We start from the raw sequence: 21,615 nt of genomic DNA, 5'->3' as shown, positions 1-21,615 counted from the left end.
GTGACCATAACTGTCATCCAGAAAGGAAGCTACTAACGCTGCTCACCACAAACAAAGTGTCTGAGAAAAAACCTATATCTCCAATACAGAGTGAAACTCATGGAAAACTTTATTGTAGAACCTCTCCCAGGGAAGTCCAAATTAATAGCAATATTGATCTTTCAAACAAACTCAGTTTTGCTAGGTAAAAATATCTTTAAAAATACCCAGTTACAACACTAGTTAAACTTCCCCTTGTTGCCATTTGTACTGTGTCAGCTGATTCTCACCACTTTCATAGAGAAGCTGGTGCTTAAGCTTTCTAATAAGAGAGCTTGCATGTCACTCCTCCCTGTCTTCACCAGCGGTTTTGGAAATCAGCAGAAGTTTTTAACATATAAATGGTAAGTGGCTTCTTTTATACTTTAGCTATAGTAAACCAGATTGTTGTTAAAACTCCTTTTAACTGGAAAGGTACTAATGACCTTCAAGCCCTCTGTTAATTAAATATACCTATGTTTAAGTATGCCTGCTTGCTTACAGATGACAAAACTTAGGATGGCAAAAAGTTATGTTTCTAAAGTATCTGCAGTGTAATAGATTTTTCTCTCTCGTTGACCTAAAACTTGCTGCTATTTACACAAGATATGATGTCGAGCATTTTTATAGAAAAGCAACATAAACAAGAAATTATAGTAGTAGATAGGCTTCAAAATGTATTTAAAAGCATCATGTTATGTTTTTTAATCAAGCTTTTAAAATCACTTCTTGCCCTGACAATATGAAAACAGAAATACTTTCAAAACTGCTAACATATTGCACAAATTTAATGCAACTGTAAGAGCAGGCAACACAGGATGATAAAACATTTTAGATTGCCCTCTCAATAATTCAGATTCTGTATGTGCGTTAGGTCTCATTAAGAATTTTACCTAAAGTGCTGCCATTTTCAATGCTATATCACACATTTAAAAATAAATTTTCATTTTTAAGACCTAGCACGCAAATGAGAAAATATTTCAAAGTTATGTATATGACAGTGTTTTGTTGCCTTTTTCTTGTTACTGTTGTTGGACAACTAAGCTCAGACTACCGAACCCAACTCGGAAGTCTTTGTGAGATATGTCCCTTTTAAAAAAAACCCTTTTAATATATTTTAGATATTATTTTATATATTTTAATATATATGCTTTAAAGATGTTTTAAAATAAAATTTATTTATCCATAAATAAATAAAATTATTTATGGAAACTTTTATTACTGTGACATACAAATTGAGGACAAAAGTTGCACCATTACTAATCAGTATTAACTAACTCTCCAAACAGCTCCTTGTGATCCTGTCCTCCTAATTACATGCTTTTTACAGTTTTCTTTCTTTTTTTAAAGCTGACTTCTACCTTCCAGATTCTAACTTCCTGGTCAAAAATAAGTTTAGTGAAATTAAAAACTCTGAAATGAAAACAACAAAAGCAGTAAAAGCAAGGAAGATTTGAAAACAATATGCTACTGCATTAATGGTGTTTCCAGTTACTTTTAAGTTTCTTTGCAGAATATTGATTTGTGAACTTAAATTTACATGAAGATATAAATTATTAAAAACAAGCTACTGTAACAGTTCTGACTCAGTTTTACTTATAACAGATTACACAGTCAAGTAAATACTAATTGACAAATGCTTTTCTAACTGAAAACTACTGACTTGCATGTGAGAGATCTGTACTTATTTCAAACAACCACCGACTGAGTTTAGATTTGGTTTGATGTATTTCTATGTACCTTGTATCATCACTGAGAATTCTTCATTTAGCTGTGATACCATATTTTTATATCCTTATGAAAAATTTTTCTATGTCAGAAAGACAATCTTAATACCAAAATGTAAAAAAATTATTTATACTCAAAAAAAATTAAATTTCTAAAGTTTGCAGCCAAACATAACAGTTAATTTTCAAAACAATACAAGACAGTAAATACAAAAATAGTTATCTGTGTGAGTAGTCTGTTCCATCTGTTCATGTCTAGTTCACATGAAGAAAAAAAGGGAACTGATTTATCTAGACTTACATTGTATATATGTATATAGAGACTTACACAATAACCAGCTCAAAGCTCTACTCAGCTACTTTGGTGTATTTCCTTTTTTCAGTTACCATACTCTATGTTTATATCACATAAGACTGTACGCAATAAAGCAAGAATACGTGAAAATGATCCAACAGCATTTTAATTCTTAAAATTTCTCTTTGCATTCCTACAGAGCAGCTAAAAAATCCTCACAAATGATGGCGACAGTTGCAGCTGATTTACTGACCACTCTTCCACACGAGAAAGTCTTCTGGAGTAATCAAACTAAACTAGCCATAAATGCCTCGGAAATTAAAAACAACACCAATTGTCCCTTAGATGAAAACTCACTATCACTTGCTTTGATAATTTTTTACTCCATTATTTTTGTCATTGGACTGGTTGGAAATATTGTAGCCCTGTTTGCTTTCCTGTGCATTCATCAGAAAAGGAATTCTATCCAAATTTACTTGCTTAATGTGGCTGTCGCAGACCTTCTGCTGATCTTCTGTCTTCCCTTCCGAATACTCTATCACATTACCAAAAACACCTGGATGTTTGGACGGATTTTATGCAAGACTGTAGGAACTCTATTTTATATGAACATGTATATCAGCATAGTACTGTTGGGACTAATTAGTCTAGATCGTTACATAAAAATAAACAAGTCTGTGAAGCGTCCTAAAATGTTAACTACTACACGAAGCATACATATTTGTTGCGTGGTGTGGGCACTTGCACTAACAGGATTTATAATAGTAGTTGTACCATCTTTCTCTAAAAGCAAGGACAGCAATTCTACTATGTGCTTCCATTACCGAAATAAACAGAATGCAAAGACAGAAGCAATTTTAAATTATATTGTTGTAATAATTTTTTGGATAGTTTTTTTCCTTTTGATACTTTCATACGTTAAAATTGCCAAGAACCTTCTGAAAATTTCAAAGAAAAGAGCAAATTTTCCCAATGCAGGAAAATACATCCAGACAGCAAGGAATTCCTTCATTGTACTTGTTATTTTCACCATATGTTTTGTTCCTTACCATGTGTTCCGGTTTGTCTACATTACATCACAGTTACAAACCACATCTTGTTATTGGAAGGAAATAATTCACAAATGCAATGAGGTGATGCTCATCTTTTCATCTTTTAACAGCTGCCTAGACCCCGTTATGTATTTCTTCATGTCCAGAAGTGTCCGTAAGACTGTGTTCCAACTTATTTGCAGAAAACTTCATGGAGATTCAGGCCTGCCTCTGGAAAGTACTTCGGAAATAAAACTTGGACAATATACACAAGACCGATCTACTACCACTCCCTACTCAAGTTCTTTAAAGAAGAAATCTTTGATTTGATTGTTTAAAGTGAATGGATGCTGGCCTCTCTCTGTCACTCCAGGACAACGATTTGAGATGTACAAAATGCAATACTGTACAGCTACTAATCCTGCCTCTTTCTTCCTGTTAAAAAATGAGAAGTCTGATTGTGAAAAGGAGAAGTTACTTTTCAGAAGTATTATGCTCTTATTTATCCAAGAAAACAAAATAGGAAGTTCTTACACATCACCTACTGGACTAAAGTAGAACACTAACTGTTTAAGGAGATTTCCACAAAGTGGTTTGAACCTGTATAAGGCATCTTGTATATAGACATTAATACTACCAATTTACATATGTAAATAATAGATTAATTTTGCAAAAAGTAAATTGTGTCCTAAAAAGCTATATAAACCATTACAGATTTTATGTATTTCTCTGTTTTAATAGATTTCAGAGATCAGCATTTTAAATACATTTATAGAAGTGTTTTTCCAAGAAAATATTTGAGAATTTAGCAACATGTGGCTTATAAATGAGGTAAAGAATACAACTGCCATTAGTTCAGTTATAATTACAGAAGATACACTTTATTTTATTAAACAACAAAATTAAAATATTCAAGCCTCCTATGCCCTTTACTATATTTCAACATGTTAATGACTATCAAAGCCAAACTCCCGAGGAAAACAAAGCAATTGTTTTTGAAAGTCAGAAATTAAAGAAGGGGAGATGACATACAGGTGTTTTCAGTTACCCAAGATTTCCTTCAAACTCGGACAAATTCGGTGACTGCACTGACACAAAGTAGTTCACCGAGGAAAATAAACTCAAAAAAACTGGGCATACAGAGTAGAATAGAAAAAACAGCTCTTGTGAATACCTGATAAATCAGCTCTGATCTTTGCTCAGGCTCAATCACACTGCTTATAGACTTCCAAAGCCACATATTTGAGCTGCACACTTCCTCACTTCCTTCCTGGCACAGATCTTCTCTCTTCACATGATTAAAATAATCTTGATCATTGCTGATGCTAAGTAAATAATAGTATAATAGCAATGTCCAACAGACACAACTATATTTTCAGATTAAAACCAAACAGGTTTATGTATTTAGGCACAACCAAAAATTTCAAATCATAACATTGTTTACAAAAGGGGAGCTGAAAGTTGTTTGACCCAAAGATGAGTAAAGAGGGTGTTCAGTTGCTTACAAGAACAATTAAATGTCTGGCATGACATTAGATGTTAAGCTCCATAAAATTAAGATTCTATTATCCTGAACACATACAAACAGTATTGCTCAACTCAGCTGGAGTAAAGAAGTTAGTTCTAATACAACTACCAGTAACTTCTCTGATGGGTCATCAGACTTTTTATGGCAAATCTGTGTCAAACTTCTGGACTTTTAACAGAAATGCATTCCACAGGACAAAACCCAGACCACCTTAGCATTCTGGACTTGCTTTTATAAACTATGTACTGTTAACTTACTGTTATTTTGTAAGCAACTAAATACTTAAAAGAACAGGAAAACAATCTTGCAGCACAAGTTCAAGATTCTGGTTCATCACATGTATAGTATCATGTGGGCTTTGTTGTGAAATCCAGTCGGTATTTTCTTCAAGAGAAGCCTTAAACACCTACACCTATTTGCATTGATCAGATGTGTTTCACGTGACACCAAGGAGCACCAAGGAAGCCCTGCACAGTATCAGCAAAGTTTCAAAAAAAAATATTTTAGAAGAATTATCAGAGAGTAGAGCTTTCCCAGGACTACATGCTACACATAAAAATGTTTCAAAAGCATTTCAATACAGGATAACTTACCGCTTAACCCAGCTTCTGTGCACAAGCAGTAACTATGACCCAAATATTTTAAAGGGATTTCAGGAGTTACAGTGTAATGTTTGTATTGGGAAAATCTGTAGTACTTATAAAGAAAAATAAAATTAGGCAAGCTTGGGTATATAAGGTATTAGAAGGAAAAATGAATAATTTGTTTTAGGGAAGCCACGTACCAGAAAAATCAATAGCAAAGGAGTTCTCTGGAAAAACTGAGAAGCATTGGGATAAAGCTGATACTTTGACCTCAGCAAGATCACTTGACTAAAGGCTCTAAGAAACACTATGATGTCAGACTGTTTTAAAACTGGTTAAAAATTGAGGGGAAAAAAAGCTTTAAAATACATAGTCTTTTTTCTTAATGATATTCCAAAAGAATCTGCAAATAGATATGTTTACAAACATGTTTAACACCACAATCTGAAATGAGTGAGAATAAGGAGATGACAAAGCTTTCAAGTTTTTAAATGCACAATATTTCAAGGTAGACAAAACTAAGAAAAGTTCAAGATATAACTTTCTGCTCAACAGCAATAAAACAGCAAGCAGACTGTTAAAACTAGGAGGAAAAAAACCTGAGAAATTATCATTGTGCTATTATATATTTTATATGATACAGATTCTATACTGACTGCAGGAAATAAATGAACCCTTCAGCTCAGCCATGAAAACCTGTAAGAGAGCTCAACAAGTCTATAACAGCAGGTGTGGCACAGAAGAAGGAGCTATGACTGTAAGATCTTTGTCAAAGTGTGACATTAAGGGAGGAGGAGCACAAAAAAAAACCCAACTCCCAAAAGCAACCAGACAAGCAGAAAATACTTATGGATTTCCACAGATGTGTGAATCAGTGCTTCAAGATGCTAAAGGCCACATGTATCAAGTGGCTCAGCAAGAGATGTGGAACTACACAGCACTGTTATGTAGGAAACAATTACTACTCATTAAAAACCAAAAGCAGGTATCTCTACTGTTTAAAAAAAAAAACCAACAACTTCCTATGTATTTTTTTTCTGCAATCAATTTTTCCCAGATTTGAGTGTAAAATTCCAGCCTCTGCAAACCAGTGCTACTGAAGAGCAAACAGTTCTGAAGCTTCTTGGCAGGTAGGTCTGCTGAAGGTTACACTGTGACATGTCAAATGATGGTATAATTGGTCAGTTTAGTATTGTCTCTGACTTCTCATCTTAGCAGTGCTTTGTAAGTAACATCAGGGCCAACTATAGCAACTAGTTGAGCCTTCAGCTGATCTCAACATGAAAATCATTCTATTTATTGTTCTTTCTGTAGGTAAAGGCTAAGTGTCACAGTTAGTGGCTGCTGGCAACAAAGACCCACTTGACCCCCTGCTCACTTAACCCCTTGCTCCTGGATAGGGTCAGGAGAAGAATCAGAAAAAAACCCCAAGCCCCTCAAACTCACAGGCTGAGGTGAGAACACTTTAAGAGGGCAGCAAAGGGAGAGAAAATACAAGAATAATAACAGCAAAATAAATAAAGCGAGTGATCAACTGCTCACTGCTTGAAGGCCACCAAATGGTGAACTGAACCCTTCTGTACAAGCTGTGCCACCTGGCCAACCACCTCCTCTTATATGTCCATGGCTTGGAATATCTTATTGGCCAGTTTGGTCAGCTGCCCCAGCTGTGTCCTTTCCCCTGCTTCTTGCCAAAATTAACTCTTTCCTTATCCAAACCAGGAAATTAACCCTTTCCCAGATGAATCCAGTACACTTACTCAATGCACATCTCCACATAACCTACATGAACCTAATTTTCCTTTTTAATGAAACCTACAACACATCCTCAAACTTCAGTTGACATACCAAAATATTGCCTCTTTATTACTATGTGAAAATGAGCACATATTCTTCACTAGAATAAATACTAATAACAAAATGCATATAAAATATACATTCTGGACATAACTACTTCGATAAAAACATTGCCATGCATAGATTATTTAATGGAAAACATGAACCAATAAACAAAACTGTTTGCCAGATAAAAGCTTATAACTTGAACCACAAACATATCAAATTGTGGCTGGTTTGAGTAAACAGCTGCACTGGTTTTTGTTGGGGTAGAGTTACATTTCTTCACAGTAGCTCATATGGGACTATGATTTGGGTTTGTGATAAAAGTGATGCTGATAACACAGGGCTGTTTTGGTTATCAGGGAACAGAGCTTGCACAGCGTGAAAATCTTTTTTTCCTCTCACATTGCCCTACCAGTGATCAGGCTTCCAACCAAGAAGTTGTGAGGGGACAAAGCCAGGACAGCCGATACCAACTTACCAAATATACATCCCAAAACACATGGCCTTGTACTCAGCAATAAAAGCGGAGGAAGAAATTTGCCAGAGCTGCCATTTCTCAGGAACTGACTAGACATTCATTGGTCAGCTGGTGGCAAGCAACTGGGTGTTCTTCCTGTTCTGTGTTTATCTCAAATCATGAGTTTTCTCACTTTTACCCTACCAATTCTACACCCAGCCCACTGGAGGTGGAGTAAGTGCCTACATGGGGCTTAGCTGCCTACCAGGCTTAAACCACAACAACCCTTTTTGGCACCCAATGTAGGGCTCAAAGGATTCAACATAATGACATATTTGACCACGGCATGTTAGAAGGAATGGGAGGGAACATCACAAGAGGCAGCTTGTTCTGCAGCACAACAGCCACAAGAAAGGAAGGGGAAAGAGACAGAAATCATAAACAAGTTTTCATACTTTCACCCTTCTGATTTTTCTCTTCTCCACACAAAGAGGGGCAGTGAGCAAGCAGCTGTGTGGGGCTTACCTGCCTACCAGGGTTAAACCACAACATCAACTTTCATTTTCCACACTGAAATAAACTGAAGTTATGGTTTTAACCTGCAAATCAGTATTTTTCATGAGGGCCATATCTATTGTTTTGATAACAATTGTCACTCAGACCCTATTTAAAATAATTCTTCCTCCAGGTCACTTCATAAAGAGGGTTTACAATCAGTCTGTAGTTTGGAACGTACATCACCCCAAACCTCACAATGCTTAAGAAAGTTTGTGTTTCCTTTTTGCTGGTTGGTAAAGACATAGCTGCTATTCTGTTGATCACATCCCACTGGGATCTGACAATGCCCATCTTGCCATTTTGTTCCTAAAAACTGGATCTCCCATGCAGGTCCCCTGATCTTGCTTTGGCTTATGGCAAAAGTGGCTTCCAGAACACTTTGAACTATTTTACTCTCTTTCTCAAAAACTTCTTCTGCTGTTTTCCCCCAAACAACGACATCATTGCTATTCTGTAGCTTCACCCTGTTCCGGTACAGTCCATAGGAAATGTTAGGGTTGTGTTTCCAACCCTGGGACAGTTGGTACCAGGTGTATTGGATGCCCCTCCATATGAATGCAAACTGGCCTGCACTCTTCTGCCAAGGAGATTGAGAAAAACCCATTAGTGATATCAGTTGTGGCCTACTACTTAGCTGCCAGTTTGTATTGAAGTTCTAGCATGTCTGGCACAGCAGCACTCAATGGCGGCACAACTCCATTCAGACCACAATAGTCTACTGTTAGTCTCCACTCTCCATCAGACTGGCCATATGTGACTGTTAAGGGTGAGTGAGTCTTGCTTATCACTCCTTGAATCTCTAGTTGACAAACAACCTTATGGATGGGAATCAGAGTCTTGGTTGGTGCAATAATGCCACAGATGTACCGTTGCAGTAGGGATCGGAATCTGTTGTTCTTTGACCCTCAGCAGCTCTACATCAGAAGGGTCCTCCCAAGAGACCAGGCAAGGTAGACAGCTGTCTAATTTAATCTGTCTCCAAGGCCACAATACTGAGAGCCCATCAGTTCTCTTTTGGGTTCTTGAAATACCCTCTTCTGAGGTAGTCTATGGCAGGGACGCACGTGACCTCTGGGTCAGTCACCATCAGGTGCTTTTGCCAGTCATTCCCAGTCAGATTCGTTTTGGCTTACAATACAGTTAACTGTTGGGATCTTTCTGTCCCTCCAGTAATACAGATGGGTTCTCCCCTTTTATAGCTTCATGGCATTAGGGTACATTGTGCACAAGTGTCCACTAGAGTCTTATACTTTTGTGGATCTGATGCACTAAGCCATCAAATCCACACAGTCCAATAAAGCCGAGAGTCCATTTCCTCTACCTGACTGGAGGTAAGGCCCTTCTAATCCTGATAATAGTATTCACTACTTTTTGTAAAAATTAATCATAATTCCCTTAAAGGGGATCAGAAGTAAGATCAGCACTTTTACTCTGTCTTGGGAATTGCCCACTGGAAAGTGGCACAGCATCTTTACTGGAAGAATCCCTTTTTGTGGTTGCTTTTCCTTGCAACTCACATACTCATGCCTCTAGGGTCAAGGTAGGCTTTCCATCCCACTTCCTCATGTCACCTCCATGGTTATTCAGGAAAAAACACAGGGTGGCTTGTGGTGTGTACCTTCAATATCCTTTCTCTTGAGCAAAGAAACATGCACTCCTAATAGCTGAGATACTGGTCCATACAGGCAGGGAATTGGATACTCTATGAGTTGCTGGACCTCCTGGGACAGTTTTTTCACTGCCAAGAAGCAAGCCCATAGGGAGGAAGAGAGACCTCCTTTGTATTATCAGACTTGTCCAGCCAATTAATCCACCATTTTCACCCTTACCTTCTCTCCAGGTCTTTACTGCCAATAAGCTGGAATATGATGATGGTGCACTTTGTAGAAACTTCCATGGCATGGGTCATGTGCACTAGACTTCATCTGGATCTGTGGGTAACTGCAAGTTATCTGGATCATAAATCACTTCAGCACAGCTTATCCCCTCAGGTACTGGTTACCTCTCTCCATGGCGGCCCACATGCATGGGTGACATGTAATAGCTTCCTAGAAAGGGTACCCTTCATTCACGCCTGACAGGAATCACCTCCAGAGGATGAAGGCTTGTGTCTTCTATTTAATCACCTTGTCAATGTCACCTTCCCCAGACAGACATTCCGGCTGCCTGACTTTCCTATCCTCTAATTCCAAGGTACTAGCCCCATTATTCTAGAATCAGTACAGCCAAATAACAACACCTGGATGGTGGTTGAAATCTTTCTGCATATCTCACAGCTCACTCAGGGACAGGGATTGGGTTATTATCTCTGGTTCTGCCTCTTCCTCCTGTTCTCATTATGGCCCTGGTTCATTGTCATCCTTCACTAAGTGAACTGATTTTTTTTTGTGTTTTTCTTCTTTTGTATAGGGGTGGCTGGTAGTCATGTGTTGCTTCTCTGGTTCAGCTACAGTGCCTGTTGTCAGAGTCTAAGCAGTCGCAGTGACTGTTACTAGGGTTGGAGTAGCTGCAGTGCTTGTCATGAGAGCTGGAGTACCTGCAGTGTTTGTCAGTCTGTTTTCCCCCTTTTCCTCCTAAAGGTGCTGCATAATACTGTGCAGTGTTTGATAGATACTGGCCAGGGCCCAGCAGCGTGATAAACCCTGCTTCTCTGGAACAGCCACAGCATTTTCCGTTCAAATATTCTACCACTTCATCAGGGTCCTGTAGATGTTCAGGAGTTCCAAACCACTGGAAGTGAGAAGTCTTCTAAATTATCTGCCCATATTCTCCAACACACCACACCACCCATGACTGTCCAGATCTGCCTTGGGGCAGATCCCTGGGTACTATTCTTAAAAGAAAATTTTGTAACCCTAAAGAAGACCTGAAACACATCCAGGAGACATAGCAATAAAGAGCATGCTGGATTGAACATCCCAAGAATATTAAAAATTCCCAAAAGCTGTTGTAACTAGCCTGTAACTAGCCTGAGGAAAAAAGCAGAGGTGGCAAGTGAGAGAAAGCAGGAAACAGAAATAAGAACATGAATGGCAGAGACACAGCTAATTGTGTATCACAGTACTGCTAAATGAGAAACAAAAAGAGGAGAAAAAAGCTAGGGTTTACTTATAAGCCTATGTTTTAACAAGCTGCACAAAGAATGTCTCGGGGAAAAAATTACATTAGCATTAGAGACCTGAAGTACAAAAGGTTTGAAGATTATTTTTATTAGTACTGTCAGCTTCAAGCTAAGTTTTCTTGCCTAAAAGACATAGTTTTGGCTTATGTTTTGTCTATGTAAAAAACCCAAAACTATCTGGAGCCTGTGAAACACTTAACTTTGTATATTTTATGACAACCAAAGAATTGAAGCCACGAGTGCAATATATCCTCATTTCTATGTCCCTAAGGATGCATGGAGTTACACTGCATACACTTGTATCTCTTCAAACAACATAAGAACTTTCATTCTAGGTCTGCTTTGTTGAACTGGTGAAAATAAGCCATTAGTGAAAACAAACGCAGACCCAGCTCAAACCTGTCAAATATTTTATCTTCACTGATTCAGCATTGTGCTCAATCCAACTAGAGTCCATTTAAATCTGAGCCTAGATGATTTTGCTTTGATGAACACTTCTTACAATAACAAATACATATATTGACTATAGCCAAAATCCTCATTGTATCAAATCAGAAGAAAGGCTGTGCACAGACTGGCTCATCCCTGCACAGAAAGCTGACAAGCAGGCAGAGAGGAACCATAGTGCTCAGCAACAATTCTCCCGATATATGCCCAAATAAAAATGGTTATTGTGTAGTGTATTGTGTAGGTCTGAATGTTAAGAGTTTATGCAGTCAGAAGCCCCTTTCATATTAATGTTTAAGTTAAAAAAAACCCCAACCCAACAGAACTTCGTACCAAAAGTCAAAGTTCCAGGCAAGCTAAGTGATAAATGATTTTTTTTTTAAAGAAAAGATGGATTCTAGTTGTGTAGTAACTCATTCATCTTAAAGACTTATTTTGGTATTAAATGCCATACAGTAGACTGAGTTCTAAGTGTAAGAAAATAAATCTCAAGTTAAAGGCTGCTACACATTTGGTGCATGCTATACATTTATTCAGGCACCCATAGTAGCCATACCCAGGGTTGCATACTTTTCTGTGCCCTATTTTCAGCTGTTGCCTTCCATCCTTAAAATGCAGAGACTGAGTGCATCTCTTGGGCCTTCCACAGCACAGAGGGAGCCAGGACTGCTACAAGAGCCAGAGGTAACTGAGCTGCTGCCTTCTTGAATCCCGCAAAGAGCGACTGCTGCCAACACATTATGTACTCTGATGTACAGCAGGAACAGTCCAGTTCTCCATTTGATTTGTGACAGGCATAAGGATATATGAAGGATATATGCATATATGCATATAAAATGCATATAAAATGCAACATATGCCGCTTACTGGGATAAAAACTCTAGTAAAGTGGATGAATTAAAAAGTGATTATGGTTTAATAATACAGTAAGAACAAATACTTGAGACAAAGAACGCACATGAAGGTCATTATGAAGAACGTAAGAGTGAATTGTGTTAAAAAAATGCTCTTTTACCATTTGAATATTATCAAACATATTTTAGATAAAATACGGCATTTATATGTTAAGTGAATAGAAACAGTCCACTAATGGTGCTTACTAGAGCTTAGAACCAACTGCAAATGTATTTCTGTGGCTGGGTTGTTTTTTTTTTTTTTTTCTTCAAACCTGTAATATCCCCTCCTCAGTTCCAAAGTGACAGCTGACAGACTGTAATTCACTATTTATTATTGTACAATAACCGTGGAAAAAAGAATGCAGCATTATCTCTTCCTACAGCAAGAGTTATGGACATTGAATTATAAATACTACAAGCTACGGTTAATAACTAACCAATTAACAAATAAAATATCCCTGTTAACTGGAATTGCTCACACCATTTTTTTGGCATGTCTCCTCTTAGCAAAATTTCAAGATATGTGTTTTTGTGTCTAAACCTGGATGGAACACCACAGTAACAGGGACTTCTAAGACTGTCTGGGAGACTCTTACATATTTAATTAATATGAGATTCTTTCTGTTACAACACATTTTAATATGACTATACATTCAAAAGTAGAAAAAATAAAACCAAGGTAGAGCTAAATCTGACTGAAACAAAAATTAGTCTACTCACAAATTATGTACAGCATTACAAACTAAACTAATGCTCCACATACTACCCCATACAAATTTAATCTTAAATGAGATCAACTATGTAGTCTAAATAGAAGGTCAGCATACACAACTATCATAAGTAATAGATAAACAAACAAACAAGCAAACAAATAATAAGTAAATAAAATTGACCCTGAACAATAAAATGGATAGATCACTGAGGTGGATTCTCATGGTCTGTTTAAACATAAAAGCAAAAGTAACAAAACAAGAACATTACCAAAATTGCAGAAGTTGTTATATGGTATCTCTTCTGTTCTCATAAAGGAACTTATAGCTGTTGAAAAGTTCTGTCTGACAACCACAGACGTATCAGACAGAAAGAAACTCTAAGGTCTGAAGCTCTGCAAAGCTAAACAAGAGTTTGATAATCAAACCTTTCCTGTGGAGGAAGGACACTGTCCTGTGCATACGTTTGGATGATTTGTATAAAATACTGTATTTCTTGGACATAGAGTCAGGTTTCCCCAGCTGATGCCTAGAACGCATCATCTGCAAATTGCTTCCACACAACCTGACTAGACGTGCAAGATGTGTTCATTTGGTCACTCATATAAGGCCAGACAGCATTATTGCATGGATACAGTATTACTCCATGTGGACTTCAGGAACTGTCAAGTCAGCTTTGTGATAGCTCTTGGAGCTGAAGAAGAGTTAAATGTCATTAAAAATACAAGTCTTGATGCATAAAATAGAAACTTTTTTCCCCCCATGCTGCAAAGTGGGCAGTCCTAAAGAGAATGACGGTAACAATCCCTCCACCCCCACAAAAGAAGAAACCACTACATAAAGGATTGTAAGGTGTTTCTGTGCCATAGCTACATGACCAAAGAAGTGTTACTCTTCCACACTATCTCATTCTTTTTATTTTTCTAATGGAGCTGCATCCTGACCTAATTTCAAAGTCTCTTTTACACAGACAACACCTTCTTGTCTGAACTTTAAATGCCTAGCAGTTTTCTGTCACTGTAAAAGAAAGGTGCACATTCTAAAGACCTACTTATGTCAGAGAGATACTTTTCTTAATTGTACTTTTCCAGATTCAAATATCATCCTTTTCATTGCAGCAGTGGAGATAAAAAGGACATCAGACAGAAAAATTTTCCTCTTTGCAAAGGAAGGTGCCTGCAGCTTGCACATGTAAGTTTAAAGCTCCTATTTCTTTGTTCCACCTAACCAAATTTGGGAATTGACACAAAAATGGTTATTAGACTTCTAAATGACTGAATTCAACAATTACTTTGTGAATGTAACTATTTGTAATTAAAGAATTCAGTAATTTTTCATTCAGCAAGCCATACGGGACACAGTGTACACTATGGTGCAACAGCTATGAAAGTTCGTTTAATTTTCAAGTTGCAAATGGGACCCACAGCATAGTTTTTAAATATGACTTTTTGTTATCTAAGTGACTTAGTGTCTGGGCTTTTTGTCATAGGAACATAGAATTCTCTTTGGTATCTGAATTAATTTGCTTACAGCTGTTGCAAAAATAATTATCAGTCTAAGTTTGAAATCTGTTAATATGTTCCATATGATCCATACATCTCTTCATTATAGGTCAGTAAGCTGAAATGCCAATTTTATATGCAGTCATTGTATAGAGCTTTGATTACTTATTTTCAGCCTGGAAATTGGGAAAAGATAGAAAATTCAACTTGGAAAAAATATATTGCAGTTTACAACAACCATTTTGTATGTTTAACAATAAAGACTGAATTGTTCATGCATAATGTACATCTAAGATTAAAGTTCTGAGCGAAGTAACATTAGATAGAGACATCATCACAAAATAAGTGCATCTAGTCAGATTCCTGCATCATACATAGTTTAACTCGTACTTAAATGGAGGTACAGGATACCTCTCTGTATTTCTGCAACTGAAGTAATACTTTGTGCTTATTTAACTTAAAATAGTCTAGAAGTGGTTTCCAAAGAAGGTTAGATGTTTCAAAAGATTGAGAAATAAACCAAGACCACACAAGTTATAGTCAGACCCTAGCTTTAACATTCTGTTTCCTCATTTATTTTACTATATTCTGTGCATGTAAGATCTTTGGGGTTTAAGAGCCAACTTTTCTTCACAAAGTCTCAGTGGAAGAGAACACTCAAATAGCGGCCTCATGCAAATTCAAGATGATAACCCCAGAGGACAAACATCAGTTACTAAAACTGAAAAGCAGAGGAGAAAACGGAACAATTAAAATAAGAGAAAATATAAAAAGAGATATCAGATGCACATTACAGAAGAGTAATTATTTTAATTGTGTTTCAGCTCTGACCATTCATTCCAGGAATATCAGCATAAATGAGAAATTCAACATGTCTTCTTCGGCCATCGTCAGCTACTACTGTAGCTCTACCAGTCATCTACTCTTTCCTATTTCCTCTTGGAAGTTTTGGAAATATTCTTGCTGCCTGGGTATTTTCAAGGCAAGCACCCACAAAAAGAACACAATATATTTACCTGGTAAACCTTGTCACTGCAAACTTACTCATATGTAGCACAATGCCCTTTCTGGTTGCCTATTTTGCTAGAGGGTACCAATGGACTTACGACTCTACAGTATGTAAAATAGCAAATCACTTTGGGACTGTCATTATGCATGTCAGTATGTATGTTACAATTACAATTTTATGTTCAACTGCTCTAAATCAGTATGCAACACTGAAGAAAAGCAGTGATGCACAATACTTGCCAGCATTTAATGAAAACTTTTACAGATGTGTGCTTGAAAAGTTTCGTCAGCCAAAATTTGCTAAATATTTGTGCCTCGTTATATGGCTTACTGTGCTCTGCATAACAGTAACAGCTATAACATATAATGTCCAGGCAAGGGCTTTGGAGGAATTTCACAGATGCTACAACATCAGGGTAGAAGTCGGTGAATTTACCACAATGGTTGCAGCTTGTCTAGCCACTGCATGTTTTTTTGTATCTTTTATGACAGTTTTGTTGTCATATTATTCTCTTACCAGGCATCTGAGTAAAATACAAAAAAATACTTGTATTGGGGAAAAACATCTAATTTACCACACAGTGAAAAGAAACATTCTTGTCATTCAGTTGATACTAACTGTCTGCTTTCTTCCATATCATATTTTTAAGCCAATTTTTTATGTCCTGATTGCAAATAATGATTGCTCAATGTTAAACTATCTAGTGGAAATTAAAAATTTCCTTACTTGTCTTGCTGCTGTTAAAAGTAGTTTAGATCCAGTTATAACCCTTCTGCTAGATAAAACATTTAAGAAAAGTCTGTATAGCCTGTTTACAAAATCCACACCAGAACACCACAAACATAAAGCTGCTGTTTTCACTGAAGACTCCCAAAGTGTGAAGGAAAATGGAAAGAATATAAGTAACAATAAACTCATTTTAACTACCTATAATGAGACTTTGATATGAAATGGTAAATATTTAAATAAAATTAGAACATAATACTTGTATTTTGTTTTCAAATTATCTTGCTTGCCACATCAACATTAGCCATAATAAATCTGATGTGTATAACCAAATGAATCCAAGTAATTTATACAGTGATCTGTGTAATACCCCTTTATCCATGCAATGCAAAAGACATTTTAAGTTTTACCTAAGGACAGTGTTTTCTACCTAAGTAATCAAGGAAGAATGCAGAAGCTAGGCTAAAGTCTGGGACTCAGTTTCCTTTTATTATCAATAATAGAGTCCTAGGTTTTGGACACGGGTATCCTTTATAAAAAAGGCTGAACAAAACACAAACATTTTTTTCCAGAATGGCTGAACCATATATCAAAGGCTTAAGGAAGCAGGCATGAAGTGCTACAAACCACATTCAAGATTAACATATATTTTTAGTTCAGGAGTATTGGGTTAAAGGTTGTTTCCCTTTTTTTTTTTTTAATGGTGGATGCATCATGAGATGTTAAAAGTCTTTAGTGAATACAGAAAAGTTCTTGATGACATCTTATTCTAAAGTTACCGAAAAATGTCATTACTTACTTTAGCTGTGTCTATCCCATTGGGATTTTACTATAGTAACTGGTTTTTATGGGAGTAAAAAATTGTGGTAAGAAACTATGCACTTTTGAAATTCTAGTCTTCACAGAAAAAACTTTGCTACAGCTTTTTAATAATATACCAGAAATCTTAGATTTAAGTTTTAAATAATTTATCAGTGAAGGAGAAAAAAAGGATGAAATACTTACATGCATTAATTTCTAACCTCTGGTACCCCAACAAACCAAATCACTGGAATTTCCATACTCTTTGTCTAATCTTATGAGGTAAATTCTACTAATCATCCCTGGAGATGTTCAAGGCCAGGTTGGATGGGGCCTTGGGCAGCCTGGTCTAGTGGAAGGTGTCCCTGCCCATGGCAGGAGGGGTGGAACTGGATGATCTTTAAGGTCCCTTCCAACCCAAACCAGTTTAGGATTCTATGATCATATATAACTTTGTGATAGACTCCTACCAAGATCCCATTCCACCGTTTCTGCATTATACCAAGAAAATAATATACACTTTACTTTTTTCCTATGTAGTCCATTCAAGATAATGTCTGCTTTCAATTTTTTTAAAAAATTTATTTATTTGAAATAGCAGAAAAGCTTTTGTGCAGTACAGGCAATTTGAGAAACTACAAACAGGGTGATACGTTGCTCTGTCATTTCACAGAATAGTACATGGAGGAAAAATCCTCCAAAACAGAAAGGCATAAGAGAGAGAAAGAGAAATATTTCAGCAAAACACAGCTTACACACTAAACTTTTTGTGCTGCTTAGGCATCCCAATGTCTGCTCAGAAGTTAGCAGGTGACTTGTGAATTATATAATAAAAAAATAAAACAATTCATTCCCATAGCAGGGAATACAAAATTGTAAGGGAAACACACGGAGTGCACCATTTACAAAGCAGTTCAAAAGACTGCAAGTGTCTGTCTGCTTTCTGGTTAATCTGCTCAGATGTACTGCATGGCTAACCGGCTCATTGATCAGAAGATACATGTTTTCTGACTGGCTGGGCAAATAAATGGAATATATAAACTTCCTGACCAGAAAGTGTGTACATACTTCTCAGAAAAACTGCTTCTGAATGCCTAGCAGACAGCTAATGGTACACTAGGGAAAGGGCAGGACAAAAGAAGAATAGGTGACTCCAACACAGTAAGTACACACACAGGAGTTGACATAAATGGCTGGAAAAAAGCACCACTTGAAGAAATATTGAGGAAAAAATACTGAAAGCTTTATCCCTGGAGACTCTCAACTTCTGCACTGAATAAGGAAGCGCTCATAAGAGAAACACATCCAGACAGGACAGCTGAATTCCACCTCTGCTATTGATTCTACAGCTTTAATAACTTTTTCATCAATTTAATGTGTAACAAAATCCTCACAGTTGCTACTTGACCTCAAGGATCTAATAACTTCCAGGGTATACATAATAAAAAGCACCAGTTATTAGTGGCTGTCCCCAGAAAGCACATAACAGGTTCCATGCCAAAGAGAAAAGAGTAGAAGGAAAGCAACACCCAATTGATTTCTTGTTTTGAATATTCAAAGACTGGAAAGAGAAGATAGTCTTATAGAAGAGCTTCCATTCCACTTATTTTTATATATTTGAATATATACTTAAATAAACATACACAAAAACATATGTACAAGCCTTACTCATTTTCTAGATACACCTAAAAGCATAAGAGTTTTGAACTCTGCTGGCAAAATCTGAAGTGCCTAACTAAAAGGAATGAAAGACAGAAGCGTTAACTGAGTGCATTCTCAGAATCTATATGATTAAATAAATCTGCATAGCACATAAATCAACATGCAAATCTATCCATAGATCATGTCTCAAGTCACCCGGACCAACTAAGACTTGTGAATGACACACAACACAGCACATAATGCTTAGTCCTCACTTTCTAGAAAAAAGTGTGTTTACTTCCAGTCACAAAAATATTTAACTGATTCTTAACAGCAGAGAAGGCAGCATCCATGTATTTTTGCTTTAGTAGTTTTATCTATTTAGATGATCATATGTTGGAAATAAGTAGTCATACCTATAGAGATAAACCTATAATAAAAAGTTCGGATGTCTATATTTAGCTAACATGCTTGCCCTGACTCCAGTTGCACACCAAACATTTTACTGGTCATAGAAACATATACAAATACTCAAACTATATGGAAATCATAGAACAAAGTTGGAGTATTTGGAGTCAACCTTACTGATAAAAATCCATTCCATTGACGTTATTGCAAAAATATCAGTGGTATCCTTCACAGTTAAGAGTTTTGGAGGCATACTATTGATTTTTTTCTTTCTCGAAGAAAGATTACAGCTATAGAGCACATTTTAGTTATAAACGTCCTCTCCCACTTATCACTTTTTACTGACTGTATTAACAAAATATTTTGTTATTGTTGAACAGAGACAGCTCAGGAGAAAGTGGCTGACTTAACTGAGAAATGGTACTCAAACTCTAGCAAGGGTTTCATGGAAAAAGACAAGCATGTCATTTCACACCCACATTTCTCCATTTCCCTATTTTGTTCTCTTACACAGAGATAATTCTGCATACAAACTACTGTGCAATAAAATTCTATCTTGGGAAAAAACAGAATCACAGAATCACAGGATCACAGAATAACCAGGTTGGAAGAGACCCACCGGATCATCGAGTCCAACCGTTCCCATCAAACACTAAACCATATCCCTCAGCACCTCATCCACCCGTGCCTTAAACACCTCCAGGGAAGGTGACTCAACCACCTCCCTGGGCAGCCTGTTCCAGTGCCCAGTGACCCTTTCTGTAAAGAATTTTTTCCTAACGTCTAGCCTAAACCTCCCCTGTCGGAGCTTGAGGCCATTCCCTCTTGTCCTGTCCCCTGTCACTTGGGAGAAGAGGCCAGCACCCTCCTCTCTACAACCTCCTTTTGGGTAGTTGTAGAGAGCAATGAGGTCTCCCCTCAGCCTCCTCTTCTCCAGGCTAAACAACCCCAGCTCTCTCAGCTGCTCCTCATAAGGCCTGTTCTCCAGCCCCCTCACCAGTTTCATTGCTCTTCTCTGAACTTGCTCCAGAGCCTCAACATCCTTCTTATGGTGAGGGGCCCAGAACTGAACACAGTATTCGAGGAGCGGTCTCACCAGTGCCGAGTACAGAGGGAGAATAACCTCCCTGGACCTGCTGGTCACGCCGTTTCTGATACAAGCCAAGATGCCACTGGCCTTCTTGGCCACCTGGGCACACTGCTGGCTCATATTCAGTCACTGTCAACCAACACCCCCAGGTCCCTCTCCTCCAGGCAGCTTTCTAGACAGACTTCTCCTAGTCTGTAGCACTGCACAGGGTTGTTGTGCCCCAAGTGCAGGACCCGGCATTTGGCCTTGTTAAACCTCATGCCATTGGACTCTGCCCAGCGGTCCAGCCTGTTCAGATCCCTTTGCAGAGCCTCCCTACCCTCTGCAAAGGGATCTGAACCCAACCCATTTCAATGTTGCTATTTTCAGTAGCCACCTTTGGGTATTTCTGACAGCAAGGTTCGGAAAGAATAAAAGGAATGGCTGAGTCCCGTATCAGGACGTTGGCAGAACAGGAATAAATGTTGTGGTATGGGAAAAAGTTCTTGACATTCACATTTCTGATGCATAGCTGTCTTTAGTTTTCCACCTTCCTGCACCAGCATTTTCTGCTTTCCTTATCATATGATCCAACTTCCAAGCAGCAAATGAATGCAGGATCACATTATCTGAAGGTTAAGAAAGGTGCAATTATCGCCGATCATAAAGCCTTTAAGCAGTGCTGAAGGGGGCTCAAATGATATACAGATGCTCAAGAAACATTTGGTCTCACAGAGCAGTGAAGTAAATTGAGACAATTACATGCCACTGTGTGAAAGCTTTCATGTTTTGGTTCTGTCACTGGAGTTTATCACACGTGGCAGTCATAGTGCCCAGCAGCTTTGGTAGATTTTGTCCCTTTGAGAAGTCTGTGAAGTTTCTGGCACCAGACCACAGCTAATCAAAGTATTTCTGTCTAACACTTCCCAATCAGTCAAGACCTAAGGGATCACAAAAGTAGCTAAAAGACAATTAGTTCTTACAGGAACTATATTGTGCAAGTTTTCCTGTGCATCAGATAATGATCAAACATTTTGCAGTTCAAAACAACATACAGGGAAAAAATGTAATAGGACTATATCAAATTTACAGGTTTTTATTAATTCACTTCCATCCATTCAGATAACTTGGAAATTGATCATTTAGTCTACTCTCTTTCAAAACAATGCCTACAGTGACATCTAGAGTTGGGATATAGCAGTTAGCTTAATATGTTCTACACTCAAATATAATACATTTCTGCAC

General features: G+C 37.4%; 3 protein-coding genes across 16 annotated transcripts in view; 2 read left to right on the top strand and 1 right to left on the bottom strand.

The window, feature by feature from the left end:
- The window catches only part of CASK (calcium/calmodulin dependent serine protein kinase), a 209,243-nt gene that overhangs the window by 94,208 nt on the left and 93,420 nt on the right, over nt 1–21,615 (bottom strand). The window lies entirely within an intron of this gene.
- GPR34 (G protein-coupled receptor 34) lies at nt 294–3,964 on the top strand. Its single transcript, XM_069849948.1, has 2 exons — nt 294–383; nt 2,240–3,964. Exon 2 carries the CDS (start codon nt 2,262–2,264, stop codon nt 3,399–3,401), a length of 1,140 nt encoding a protein of 379 aa, XP_069706049.1. The 5' UTR covers nt 294–383; nt 2,240–2,261; the 3' UTR covers nt 3,402–3,964.
- Nucleotides 14,081–16,750, top strand: GPR82 (G protein-coupled receptor 82). The gene is made up of 3 exons (XM_069849947.1): nt 14,081–14,244; nt 14,333–14,405; nt 15,541–16,750. Exon 3 carries the CDS (start codon nt 15,574–15,576, stop codon nt 16,672–16,674), a length of 1,101 nt encoding a protein of 366 aa, XP_069706048.1. The 5' UTR covers nt 14,081–14,244; nt 14,333–14,405; nt 15,541–15,573; the 3' UTR covers nt 16,675–16,750.

Source organism: Phaenicophaeus curvirostris, chromosome 1 (genome assembly GCF_032191515.1).
Source record: "Phaenicophaeus curvirostris isolate KB17595 chromosome 1, BPBGC_Pcur_1.0, whole genome shotgun sequence".
Classification (NCBI taxonomy): Eukaryota; Metazoa; Chordata; class Aves; order Cuculiformes; family Cuculidae; genus Phaenicophaeus; species Phaenicophaeus curvirostris.
This window is presented reverse-complemented; position numbering and strand designations above follow the sequence as displayed.